Source organism: Panthera leo, chromosome B4 (genome assembly GCF_018350215.1).
Source record: "Panthera leo isolate Ple1 chromosome B4, P.leo_Ple1_pat1.1, whole genome shotgun sequence".
NCBI lineage: Eukaryota > Metazoa > Chordata > Mammalia > Carnivora > Felidae > Panthera > Panthera leo.
The window spans coordinates 11,979,618-11,993,860 of NC_056685.1; the positions used below are offsets into that span (position 1 = coordinate 11,979,618).

A 14,243-nucleotide genomic window follows, 5' to 3' on the forward strand; every position below is an offset into this window, starting at 1 on the left:
TTGACTCAGCGATTTTATTTCTAAGCCGTAAGCGAACACGTCATCTGTCGTCTTTATTGCGACCCTTCTCATTGTTCTACAGGACAGGAGTCTTAACTGTGGGAACAGTGGCTAAATAAGGGGACGTCACTGAAGGTTCGGTGCCAGGAGGCCTCGCAGGTGTTTGCTCACCTCAGAAAATCATCTGCAAAGAAGCAAAAGCCAGGGCATCTTAAAACATCAGAACAAAAGGCCTGTGTGTTTACCACGGCAGCCCCCCCCGCCCAGGAGCCCCCCCAGTTGAGACCCTGTGAAGGGGCCTGCTGGTGTGGAGGCGTTGGTCAGACACCTGGGGTAGGTTTGTGAGTTTCAAGCTCCATCTTCCTGCTCTGTCAAAATGAGGTCAGATGTGGTGGCGGTTATAGAGATATGATGGATGCAGGCCGTCGTAATGCCACTGGCGCCATTGCTCAATAGCTTCCCGGCTTCTCTCTTCCTGTTCTGGGGAACAGAGGTGAGGTCGTCATGTTAGTACAGAGAGCACTCTGACCTCAGGAGAGCCACCAAGCTCTTGTCAGCCATCAATCCAAACTGCCTACCCTGTGGTGACCTGAACAAACTGTGCCTGGGTGCACTGGTGACAGAAGATCTGAAGTGAAAGACGTGAGGGAACAGTGAGTCCAAAAGCCTCACTGGTGGAGATGAGAGCCAAGCCCAGGCAGGTGAAAGAGCTGGAGGCCAGGAGAGCCAGTCAAAGGTCTATGTGTTGGTTCAGTGCCCCTTCCCGTACGTAATCACCAAGGGGGGGGACAGCCTTCACCAGAAATTGGCTCAAAGAAATAACAAGTAAGAAACAAAGTACAAAGATAACCCGGGAATAATGAAAAGAGATGATGGGCTTTATGGTCGAAAAAAATCATGGAAGGCAATGATTGTCAACTTCAAGCAATGACATTATAAGGAATTTTTTTCATCAGGCTTTAAAACTTCATGTGTTGTGTTTTTGTTTTTTTTTAATTTTGCTTTTTTAAGTTTATTTATCTTGAGAGAGAGATAGCAAACAGGAGTGCGGTAGAGTGGGAGACAGAATCCTAAGCAGGCTCCACACTGTCAGCACAGAGCCCGATGTGGGGCTCGAACTCACAAAACCGAAAGATCATGACCTGAGCCGAGATCAAGAGTCTGACACTTAACTGACCGAGGCACCCAGGTGCCCCCAACATTATGTTTTAAAAACCAACCAGAAAAGGGCATGGATGAAGCAAAGTGTGGGGAAATTTGATCATTGCTAATTCTGGGTGATGGTTACGTGGGGGTAACCAAGAAATATATATACTTTTCCATATGAATGAAATTTTTCAAAGTAAAAGGCTCTTGAGGGCGTGATTTTGACATAGAAGTTGTTTTTTTCTCCAGGTCGTGCCAAACTCTTCTCACCCCATTACACTTCGACAGAGGGAAGGCCTCCCTGGTAAAGACCCAAAGACCCAAACAATGTGACTTTTGTGCAGGGAACCACATGTGGCTGAACATCTTCAGCCAAGTCAGCTGTCACACAGCCAACTCCAGATGGCCTGACCCAGGCTTCTGGCTTTGAAGGTGGAAGCAGATCTGTGCTGCCATGCAGACCTTAGAAGTAGGGGCTCAGCACACTGTTTACTCTGGCACTTTCAGAGGCAGAACTCAGAGGCATCTTTGCCTTGTAAAGATGGTGGTTTTGAGTAGAGGTGCAGCCAGGCACCACAACAGAATAGGTCCGGTGTCTTAGATGTGCTGATGGGCCTTGGAGATGGGGTTCTCAGCCTCTCAGGAAGGTCACTCTGGTCCAGAAATCACTCTCAGACCACCCGCCTAAACTTCCTCCTTTGAAAATCCAAGTCCTTTCCTTTACCCATAGTAGTTCCTCAGCATTTGCTTTTTTTTTTTTTTTTAACGTTTATTTATTTTTGAGACAGAGAGAGACAGAGCATGAACGGGGGAGGGGCAGAGAGAGAGGGAGACACAGAATCCGAAGCAGGCTCCAGGCTCCAGGCTGTCAGCACAGAGCCCAACGCAGGGCTTGAACCCACGAACTGCGAGATCATGACCTGAGCCGAAGTCGGACGCCCAACCGACTGAACTACCCAGGCGCCCCCCTCAGCATTTGCTTTTAAGGGGTGGGAGGTAAACCTCAACTGGCAGTTATTCTGAGACAGGTGATGCTGTCACATCAAGATAGCCAACTGAAAAACTAAGGTCCTGACTGAGGAGAGTGTAGGGCTTGGAACGCGCCCCCCGCTCAGGGTAGAGGTCTTACCAGCCCGGCCCCCACGCAGGACTCGGTGCTCTGGGGCAGAAGCAAGGGAAGAGGAGGAAAACAGAAATGAGTTTCACTTCCTGCGACGCTCACCTGCTCACTCTCAGGCAGGCTGGACCCGCTTCACCTCCTTGCCTCCTTCCTTTATCAAGCTCTGAGAAGACCTCTCCTGGGTTTGGGGGGTGGAGGTGCTCTCTTTTCTCTCCTCACTCCATCTGTCCACACGGGCCAATTCCTAGATCAAAGTGAGTCCTTGAGACCTCTCCACACGTGATCCTCCTTCATTTATAAGAACGTTGCTTTGCTGGCAAAACACCTTCGTTCAAATCCCTGACTAGCTATGGCACCTTGGATATTTAGGGATCCTTTCTAAGCCTGAGTGTTTAAAAAACAAATTATTAAGGCCTGAGAGGCTGGTTGTCAGGGTTGGAGGGTTCAGAACAGTGCCCGACAGAGCAAGTGCTCCGCCAGTAATCACAGCTCCGTCACTACAGTCCCCACAGGCCTGAGGCCCCTGATCACTGTCTCCTCTGCCTTTAGTAGAGGACTTGTCATCCCGGAGTGCCTGGCCCCTCACCCTAACTCATCGTGAAAGGGAAAACAGTGAGTGTTCTCCACCCAGATGCGAGGGATTTGGACCTGAAACATTAAAAATGTACAAAATAAAGTGCTAAAAAAACAAAACAAAAAACTGAAGGAATTTTGCAGGCCATATGCTCATTTTTTAAATGCCTCTCCCAACTGTTCACCAAGGTAAACACATATCCAACAGAAATATTTCCCTCTGAGTCGAGACAGCCTGAACTTGGTCTTGACGTTACCAGGAAAGCTTGATTTGGCAGGATCCAAGCCCAATACCTCAGGGGCCACCTGCGAGGCAGTGGGCATGGCCTGCAGCCCTCAGGTACCTGTTGATTGTATCCTTTTCCTAAGAGATGCCATAAAAGGGCAAATCCACTAGAGCATACAAGCCAGGAGGACCACAACTTCAGAACTGAAATCACTGACTTTCTCTAGCAAAGGTCATCTAACCTGGGGCCTTGTGTCCAGGCTCAAGTGCATCAGGAGCATTTCCATCTTAATGATTGAGGAAAGACTCAAACCGACACACTCTGGCCAGCCAGTCAGGCCTATTAAACGTTCCTACACATTTTTGCTCTGGGTACCACTTGGGTATGCTTAATAGATGCAAAGTCAAATCCCACCCCATGGGAGACTGATTCAAAGACAGAACCTCCTTCTGCCCATGCCCATACCCATACCCAGCTGCCTCCATGGAGGACTTGATGAAATCAACATTTCCTGAGGGAGGTAGGAGTCCCATCTGCCCGAGGGCTAATGGAGGGAATAAAGTATGCCGATTGCCTGATAAGAGACTGAGGCAAAGGCCAAAGCCTAGAAAAGATATGAACAGCAACTGCATAGGACACAAGCAGAACACAAAATGTATGGTGTGTCCAACACGATGGGTGAGTTGCTTTCTGAGGTCAGGTTTCCTGGTTTGCTTACAGCCATCAAATAAAATGCTGATCAGAGTGAATAGGTAAATGAAGGGCTTGGTTTTCCAGAATGAGTGGTTCCTAGAGCTGTTGTATTGATGTGAATCCAAGGTACTTGAAAGGTATAACCCACGTGTACCCGAGCTAAGCCGCTAGGTGTAGCCGCTAAGAGAACACAGTGATTCCCACGTAAGAGTAGAAAATAGAATCAGCTGAACGTTCCCTGAGCCAGCGGAAACCTACGTGTTGTATCCTCTCCTCGCCTTCTCAAGGTCTACAGCCATGTGTGTGCCTTTCTTCCTTCAAGACTCCCAAAGATGTGAACTGAAAGAGCCTCTCTTCCCTCCCTCCTCTAATTAAAATTTAGGGATGGGGCGCCTGCGTGGCTCAGTCAGTTAAGCATCCGACTCTTGCATTCGGCTCACAGTTCGTGAGATTAAGCCCTGGGTCGAGCTCTGTGCTGAAGGCACAGAGCCTGCTTGGGATTCTCCCTCTCTGCCCCTCCCCTGCCTGTGCACTCTCTCTCAAAATAAAATAAATTAACATTTAAATTGAGGGAGACATGGAGGCAACTTTTGATTTTCCCACAAAGGCCCACTTCCCCAATGACCCTGGCTGAAGAGCTCTTACCATGATTTTGCTCCTCCACGAAGTTCTCAAACTCGTTCCTTTGTTCCTCGTAGTACTCTCTCCGCAGCTCATTGGCCCGCAGCTTCTGCCTGTTCTCCGCTGGGAAAGGGCAAGAGGCGAGAGTTGCCTCCAAGAATGGGGGCAGCCGCACGCATTTAGGGGAACACTAATTGTTTTGCCTGAGAAACTTAACCTGGTTGGGAGGGGTTGTTTGAGGGGGAGAAGGATGGCGGTTTCGCTAAGACGGTTGACTCCTGGTGCAAACTTTAAAACTTGAGGGGCCCAGGAACTCACCCTCTCCAACCATGCCATTCTGCAAGTGAGAAAAGCAATCACTCATAAAATTAATGTTGCATCCAAGTGTCCTGGGCCAGTTAGAAACTAGGAATCCTGTGATCAAAAATCAGGAGGGAGTCGTCAACTTAAAGTCAATTTCGCATTCATACCTTCAAATCCACTCAACATCTTTGAGCACCTGTCACAGCCAAAATGTGTGTTAGGCACTGAGATTAAAAAGGCAAGTAAGAAAGGTTGTGTCCCTCGACTTTAGGGGCCAGTAGTTCAGATAAGGAGAAAGAAATAACAATAAGTGATGCCCAAGGTCACCTGGGTAGCTCAGTCCATTCAGTGTTCGACTACAGCTCAGGTCATCATCTCACGGTTCGTGAGTTTGAGCCCCACATCAGGTTCTGCACTGACAGGTGGAGCCTGCTTGGGATTCTGTGTCCCTCTCTCTGTCCCTTCCCTGCTCACGCTCTGTGTCTGTCTCAAAAAATGAATAAAACATTTTAAAAAAAATCTTTTTTTAAGTCATGCCTAGTGGTTGCTGTGATAGAAGCGTACACAGGGCACAATCATGGCATGAGTTAGGGAAATCTTAGATGATCCTTGCTATCCATTTCCTTAGGCAATTCCCTCCCTTTGTGTGGGTTGGCCTTAATGACTCTTCTACCGAACTGGAGGTGGCATACCATGATGGAATGTGGCTTCCTTTTTGGGCTTCTCTTGCTCTGCTGGAAGCCAGAGAACTCTTAGTTCTACATGATAAAATTGGAGGTCCACTTCTATGCGGCTGCTACACCAGTAGCCCCTTGAGCCCCAGTGGGAATCCCCACCTGAACTAGCACATCACACCTCGCCACACTTCACACTTGAAAGTAGCCTGAAAAAACCATTCAAGATTATAGATTTTTAGGTGTAAAATAGTTTCCAGGTTCATCCACTTCTACCCTTAAATCTTGACCGCTTTGGTGTGACGACTCTGGTTGTCTGGAGGAAGTTATCGAGAGCTCTCTTAGTATCAAGATACTTCTTTTAACTGGGCTTCAACTTGGGGCGCCTGGGGGCTCAGTCAGTTAAGCGTCTGACTTCGGCTCAGGTCATGATTTCGCGGTCCGGGAGTCCGAGCCCCACGTTGGGCTCTGTGCTGACAGCTCAGAACCTGGAGCCTGCTTCGGATTCTGTGTCTCCCTCTGTCTCTGTCCCTCCCCTGCTCACACTCTGTGCTTCTCTCTCAAAAATAAACATTAAAAAAAAATTTAACTGGGCTTCATCTGGACAAATCCACAACATCAGGAAGGCCGTGTCTGGTGCAGGAAGTACTGGACCCTGAAGGACACCTCACACCCCTCTGGCACGATCACATCAAAGAGGGGGGACTAACATGCTGCAGTTATTTATAATATATTACATTATATTATATTATATTATTATTGTTGAACTCAGATTAAAAATCCCGTTAACTATGACTTGGTCTCCATGCAGATTTCCTTGGGTAAATCCCATGTTTTCCCCACACTTGTGCCTTTATCCACATAATTGTGGGACTCTTGAGCCTGGTGGAAGGAATTTCCTTTCCCAAGCCTCCCCCGACCCTTGCCCAACATTCATACAATTCTTAGGAGGGAATTGAGGCTCACAGAGGTACAGTGACCTAATCGAAGTCATACAGTTGGGGTACAGCTTGGGACAAGCCAGAGCCCCAGGTACCCACACTCCACCCCTTGGCCCAGAACATTCCTGTCATGGCACCGTCTTCCTTTTGACCCACCTTGAGCCCCAGTGTGCTCCAGGTACCAGAAAGCCACTGAGGATGGGAAGGAAGGGGTTTGGAGTCTAGGAAGCAAGGCCTTAAGGAGACATCACCAATCCTAAAGAAGCATTTGCCATTCCTATGTACTTCAAAAAAGAAATCGTCTTCCCACATTGCCTTTTTGGAGCCGCCACAGATGAGACCTCTGACTCAGCAATGTCCAATAACATTTGGGACAAAGTGCCACGTCGACACCGCATCCGGTGCACTGTGGGTGTCCCTTCTTAGGAAGGGATTAGTTCCTCCTCATGCTAAAAGAACCCTGCGTCTTTCCCCAGAAGCTTCGCGATGTCAGATGCCTTTTTCCTGGTTCCGAATTCCAGTCTATCAGTGTCACATGCCTTTTACCCACCCTGAGACATGTTCGGGCTCTCCCGTGCACGGAGTCGGCCAAGTGACAGCAAGTGAGCTCAGGTGCACTTTGCGTGTTCAGCCTGTCCTAGATGCCCCACGACCGATGCACAGAGCTTCTGTTTGGGGTGAGGGGCCTCTGACTTCCCATGCCCTTTGTGGTTCTGAACCAGCTGATGAGGATGGAAACTATTCTCCTGTCCTGAATTCACTCCTGCTCCCTGCTAAAAATTTGCCAGGACGTTGCTTCTCTGATTTCCATCAAGAACTGCCCGGGCTCCATCCATCACAGCCCTTTCAGTGTTTCTTGACATTTGTTAACTTCTAAATCTCAAGTTGTAGGATGCAACATTAATCCCAGTGTGGCTAATATTTACTCAGTTGTCGGGGGGGGGGGGGGGGGGGATTTCATCTCCAAGCATTTTCATTATTTGAAAACAGTCCTGTTATTTATACCGAGCAAGTTACCTTGCTGAGTGTGCCGAGGGAAACAAAGAGTTTATTCAGACACACAAGTAATGATCAAGCCATAGACTTGGAGACAGAGCTCAGAGTCCTTGGAAGAATCTAGTTCAAGGGCAGGAAACTCAAATGCCTTCAAGGGTCAGCAGGTCATGGAAATGAGGGTCTCTGCCAGGCAGGGACACCAGGACCTACTTCAGACTGAGGAGACACATTCCAAGCTCAAAAGCCTTCCAAATGTATTAGATACAAAATTTTAAAAAAACAAAACACTGCCAGCTGAGTACCACAATTTCAGGGGCTTATAAATAAGGAAACATAGGCCCAGAGGGGAGGAAGTGGCCAAGTCCACTTAGCACAGCTGTCACCAGACCCAGAGTCCCAGCCCCTATTCCCAGGTGCCCTCTCCTTGCAATGCTGTTGCTCTCGCATGCGAGGCACTGTTCTATAGGCCAAAAAGCACACACTGAGATGCCATGTTTCCTCTTGACTAGAACTTATTTCTCCTTAACGTTTTAAACTTCTCCAAAATTGGGATGCATCTCAGCTCTATTAAGTGCATTTGATGTGCCACTGTCCTTTCTGTTCCCTACCCTGACGGTGTAGTTGAAGACGTGACCTGCCATCGAGGACGTGTAATTTCTAATTCAGAGCTGCTGTCACTTTGATACCCAATGGCCCAGTTTGAGCCCTCCTGGGTCCCTTGCTGCCCCACAGCCCAGCCCACTGGGACAGAAAGAACTGGAGGGGGGAGCATAAGGCAGGCCTCCAGCATCCTTACCGTTGACCTCATCTTGGGATTTTGGGGACCGCTTGCCGCGCCTCTTGAGGAAATTTGAAGCATCTGATTCCTGCATGAAGATCTTCTGTTCTACATCTGAAACTCGAGAGAGGCCGGTCACGAGCGGCATGGGCTCACCGGGGCACCTCAGTAGCCCTGCACCCCGGGGTGGCCCTTGCACTCACCTTCCCAAACGTCTTGTCCTGCCTCCTGCTGGGTGCCCACCGCTGCACCAGCGCCCTCCTGCAGCGCTGTGGGAGAGCACAGCATGAGGGCTGCAGCACCCCAAGGGGAACCTTCACCCTGAGCTGGGCTGGGACAGTTCTTCCTAGGCACTGTGTCTTGCCCAGCCCCAGGGTGGGGTCCCAGGTCCCTCACATACCAGCCATAGAGCAGTCTCCCCAGGAAACCAGCAGGCAAGCTGTTTTCTCTGTGTTCTATTGTTATGCACACACACACACACACACACACACACACACCAGACACAGTCATCTGCACAGTAAGCACCCCCTTTCCACCTGGGCCACCCGAGCAGCCTCATCTAACACCAGCGCAACCTGGAGCCTCCCCATACTCACTAGTGAGGAGCACAGCAGCTGAGAGACAGCAGGCGAGAAGCAGCTGTCTCCAGGCCATCTTTGGATGGGCTGAGGCTCCGTTTGGGAACCACAAGGCAGACGGAGAGGGTTCTGCAGACCCTGAAGCCAGCCGCCAGGTCCTCACTTCTGTGCCAGGCATGCCAGGGGGGAGGGAGGCAGGAGACCCGGATGCCCATGGTGGGGAGTGGGAGGGGTCTCAGCCGCAGCTTCCATTGGCTGCCCCTTCTGGAGCACTGGAGATGTTTTTGGCGTCCTGCAAACCTCCACTGAAGCAGAGCCTGTCGTCAGGGCCCTGGCCGAGACAGTTTTGAAGAGGCCTTTCCAAGATCCACACCCAAGGAGTTGCTGTTGGAATACCCAGTCCCAGACTCAGGATTTCAAAGAGCTCCTGGCATCTGCTCCAGTGTAGGTGGGGACTCTAGTCCTGGAGGCTAAGGCCTGCAGACGGGGTGGGAAGAGGGCCTCAGTGAGAGACTTTGAGGTATTAGGCCAGGAGGGACCAGAAAGCCTGGAAGAGCCCCTCGGGCAACCCTCATGTGGATACATGGGCTGTTAGAACCGTAACCAGAGTACCCCTCACCTCGACGAGTCACCCAGCTGATGATGTTCCCTGTCAAGCAAAACACAGACCCCTGCTCCGGGGGTCCCAGCACCCTTCCAAGACTTAGAGGAAGAGAGGCAGTGAGCCTTTCACTGCAGAGGGAGAGCAGTGCACAGTGTGTGAAAAGCCCACAGCTGAGCATGGGTGTCTAGAAGGAGACAAAGGCACACCCCATGTGGGGGAGGAAGTGAGTTCCTAGAAGTGGAAATGCTACCCAATCAGAGCTCTGTGGGGCCATCGGAACGCAGTCTCTCTGGAGATGTGTTCTTCATGCTCTCGTCGATTATGAGCCAGCCTCGACTCTTACTAGCTGGAGAGTTGCGCTTTGGTCATTGTTGAGAGTTCTTAATGACAACCATCGCTAGGCCTAGAGCACAGCCCACATGTACCCGAAGGTGTGGGGAGAGTGAGGGCACCTGTGGGAGGCCTGTCCCCCAGTTGTCTCACCAGTGAACTTCTTGGCCATGCCTGAGATGGCAAGGCTAAGTGAGGCCCTTTTGAGGAAATGCAGACAATTCAGTAATACCAGAGCCCAGGAGCATGTGGAGGGGCTGGAGGTAGGAAGGGCCAAGGTCACAGGAAGGAGTCTCCATCTTTGTGAGACACCCTAGTGTGTGGGCTGTAAGCACAGACCTGACCAGGCTCCCTGGATTCAACCCCAGCTTCCCACTTGGCCATCTGCATGGCCTTGGGCAAGTCATTTGACCTCTCCGTGTCTAATCCCCTCCTCTGCCACGTAGACTAACCTGAGGATTGGAGTTAGTGCATCCAAAGTCCTTAGAATGGTGCCTGGCATGCATGGATCACCGGATATGTGTTTGCTGTCAGGACAGTCCTGAACCATTGAATGATACTGAGCAAAGTGACAGGAGGGATTTTTTTTTTTTTTTTTTTTTTTTTTTTTTTTTAGGAACACTACCCTCCCAGTGATGTGGACGGTGGGAGGGATTAGGTTAAAGAGCTGGGACTTAGAGAAGGCTTCTGCAGTAGTCCAGGTGGGAGATGGTGTCAGCAAAAGGTGGGGGGTGGGCAGGAATGGAGAAGACAGAGCACTTCAAAGACTGAAGAAAGAATCAGTAGTGGGGCACCTGGGTGGCTCAGTCAGTTGAGCATCTGACTCTTTATTTTGGCTCAGGTCATGATCCCAGGGTCTGTGCTGGGTGTGGAACCTACTTGAGACCCTCCCTCTGTGCCTCCCCAACTCACATACATGTGCTCTCTCTCTCTCTTTCTCCTTCTCTCCCTCTAAATAAATAAACTTTAAAAAAAAATCAGTAGGACTCAGCTAATTAGCTAAGGGTAATGAGAGGCTGGGAGGTGTGGATTTAGATGGCTCCCACGTTTCCAGTTTGAGTAGCTGGGGGGATGGTTGGCGAGACCATTTAATGAGGTGGAGAACATGGAGAAAGGGCGTATCATTGGACAAATCAAGTATCCAACACTTATGGGATTCAAACCAGGTCTAATGTCAAATCCAGTGCTCTTCTCATTTTCCCACAACAATAATTTTGTGAATATACTAAGCCACAATCAATTTTAGGACACTTTCATCACCATACCCATTAGCAGTCACTCCCCATTTTCTCCAACCCCCAAAGCCCTAAGCAACCACTAATCTGCTTTCTGCCTCTATGGATTTCCCTGTTCTGGGCATTCCATCTAAATGGAATCATACAATGTATGGCCCATTATGACTGGTTTCTTTCACTTTAGATACTGTGTTCAAGGTTCATTTATGGTCTAGCACACATCAGTACTCCCATTTCTCCCTCATGCGGAATAATATTCTGTTGTACAGATGTGCCATATTTTATTTATCCATTCATCACTAAATGGGAATTTGGGTTGTTTCTTCCTTTTGAGTATCATAACTAAGGCTGATGTGGGGTGCCTGGGTGCCTCAGTCGATTAAGTGTGCAACTCTTGATTTTGGCTCAGGTCATGATCTCACAGTTTCATGGGTTCAAGCCCCACGTGGACTCTGCCCTGCAGGGCCTGCTTGAGATTCTCCCTCTCTCTGCCTCTCCCCCACTCACACTCTATCTCTCTCAAAAAAGTAAACTTAAAAATTTTTTTTTTAATTATTATTAAGTAATGCTATTACTAACACCCTTGTGCTGCATGGCTTTGTGTGGACATCCGTTTTTATTTCCATTGGGTAGATACCTTAGAGCAGAATTAGTTCAAATGGTACCTTCATATTTAACCTTTGAGGAAATCTCACATTATATTTTACATGTTCATTTACTCATCTTTCTCCTCTAGTGCTATGAGGTCTCTTTGATGAAGAGAAGTTTCTATCTTGTTCTGCTAAAATGATGCCCAGCACAGATGTACTTCATCGGTGTTTACTGAATTAATTAATGAAAATACTCCCGGGTGAGGGCAGTAAAAGGAAACATTTATAAGTTTATTTCAGTGGACGATTTATAAGAAGGTACACACACGGACCCAAAATTTACAGGTTAATGTATCCTTGGGTTCAGGATTGTTCTCAAGGTTAGCAGGAACAAATTTTGTGGTGCATTCATGGATTGATTAAAGTGCAAACAAGATGGCTTTAACATTTGCCTCAGTTTGACTGAAGTTTAGACAGGTTTCTTCTTGATGATAGGCTCCCTTTTCTAGAGCATTTACTTTAGAAAACTTGAAACTCTAAATTCTTTCTCTGCCCCTTTGATGTAATGCAGATCTTCTCCCAGTCTCTTGCTGGTCTTATAATCCAGGAATGTCTTTCTCAGGGACCTGGGAGACATCTTTTTGGAATGAAGACACCAGGGCACCTGGGTGGCTCAGTCAGGCATCTGACTCTTGGTTTCAGCTCAGGTCATGATCTTCTTCTTTAAATATTTGATAAAATCCACTAGTGAAGCCATCGGAGCTTAGAGTTTTCTCTGAGCCTGGAGTTTTGTGGGAATTTTTAAATTACCGCTTCAGGGGTGCCTGGGTGGCTCAGTCAGTTAAGCATCTGACTTCAGCACAGGTCATGATCTCAGAGTTCATGGGTTCAAGCCCCATGTCGGGCTCTGTGCTGACAGCTCAGAGCCTGGAGCCTGCTTTGGATTCTGTGCTTCAGATTCTGTGTCTCCCACTCTCTCTGGCCCTCCCCTGCTTGTACTCTGTCTCTGTCTCTGTCTCTCTCTCTCTCTCAAAAATAAATATTAAAAAAAATAAATTACAGTTTCAGTTTCTTATATATATGTGTGTGTGTGTATGTACACACACATACATATACACATGCACACATACATACACGCACACATACATACACACACACACACACACACACACACACACACACACACTCATATATATGCAGCTATTCACATCTTCTGTTTAACCCAAGCTGTCAAATTGATTGGTAGAAAGCTGTACACAATTTCCTGTTCTTTAACCTGTTTGCTTTCTGTGCTGTGTGTTGAGGTCCCCTCTTTCATTCCTAAAATTGGAGACTCCCATTTCCTCTCTTTCTCGTTATCACTTTGCTAGGTGTTTCTTGATTTTATTCATCTTTTGGAAGAACCAGCTTTTGTTTTCATTGATTTTTCCCCCCTATTGCTTCTCCATATTCTACTTAATTGACTTAAACTCTTCATTATTTCTTTTCTCTTTTTTTGTCTGTCTTATTTTTTGTAGTTTCTTAAGAGGGGAGCTTAAATCACTGGTCTAAGGAGCTTTCTTCTTTTCTCAGGTAAACATTGAAAGTCTTAGATTTCCCTGTCAGCACTGCTTTAGTTGCGTTATCACAAATTTTGATGTGTTGTGCTTTTGTCATTAGTTTCTAAACAGTTCCTAATCTCCCCTGTGACCTCGTTTAACCCCAGATAATTGGGTATTTTCCAGAGGACTCTTCCTGATAAATTTTATGATCAGAGAATCTATTAAGTATGATTTCAGTCCTTTGATATTTATGGAGATTTGTTTATGACCAGTATTTGGTGTGTGTTGATAAAAATTTGGGTTCACTTTGATTTCTGCAGTTATTGGGTGTCATGTTTTATCAACATCAATGTCTAAAAAAAATGCTTTGAGGAGCACCTGGCCGGCCCAGTCAGTAGAGCATGCAACCCTTGGTCTCAGGGTCATGAGTTCAAGCCCAGGTTGGGCACAGAGGCCACTTAAAAAAATTTTTTTTTGGAAAAACTATGCATCTCTTCACGCATTTTAAGGTGGTAGCTGCAGTTTGCTTAGAAGTTTAAATAATTGCAAGGGACTGTAGGCATATTATATGCATTCACATTTTTAAGTGACGTTCCTGTATTGCCCTTTTGAATTTATCCAAGGGAATCCAAATACAGTAGTGATTTTATAGCCACCATCATCCATTTCTTTAAAAAATGAATGAACAGGGACTTCGTTAACGTTGAAAATGTGACATATTTTCCTCTTTCTCCTTGAAGTCTTATTTTCAGTGCATTGGGATGATATGGCAGGTGCCAAGATCCTAGAGCCCTTCCATCCCACTTGTTCACAAACTGTTCTCCTGATGCAATGGATCCTTAAGCTGTAAGGCACTCATTTATCACCGTGTCATACTTCTCTACAAGTGTTGTGTGGTGTTCTTTTTTTTCTGAAGCCATAATTCCTTGTGTTAGAATTTTTTCTTCTGGATTGAGTTGTTGTCACAGTTGCTATTAGTGCATAACTGATCAGACAACATAATTACTATTTATTAATTTAGAAACAACAAATGATTATTTGTAGATGTTAGTCATTTCCTTGTGAAATGAGTGTATTGTTTGCAGATCAGGTTATTTCTGTGTGGCTGTTATTGCTACATTGGTTCAAGATCAGCAACAGTATTCTTCCTGGGGTTGGTTGGTTTGTTTTTTCATTTTTATTGCTAGAAGAGCTGACAAAACTTTGTCTTCTAAATAAATAGATGAGGCAACAAGTTTTAGTATAGTAACTGTCACCCAATTCTTTTAAAGCTTTCTTAGTTATGAGTCAAAA

General features: G+C 47.2%; 1 protein-coding gene across 1 annotated transcript; it reads right to left on the bottom strand.

Moving 5' to 3' along the window:
• Window positions 1–268: 268 nt before the first annotated feature.
• UCMA (upper zone of growth plate and cartilage matrix associated) lies at window positions 269–8,767 on the bottom strand. Its single transcript, XM_042948363.1, has 5 exons — window positions 8,669–8,767; window positions 8,276–8,341; window positions 8,091–8,186; window positions 4,405–4,503; window positions 269–480 (listed from the first exon to the last, which is right to left on the bottom strand). Exons 1-5 carry the CDS (start codon window positions 8,724–8,726, stop codon window positions 383–385), a joined length of 417 nt encoding a protein of 138 aa, XP_042804297.1. The 5' UTR covers window positions 8,727–8,767; the 3' UTR covers window positions 269–382.
• Window positions 8,768–14,243: the final 5,476 nt, after the last annotated feature.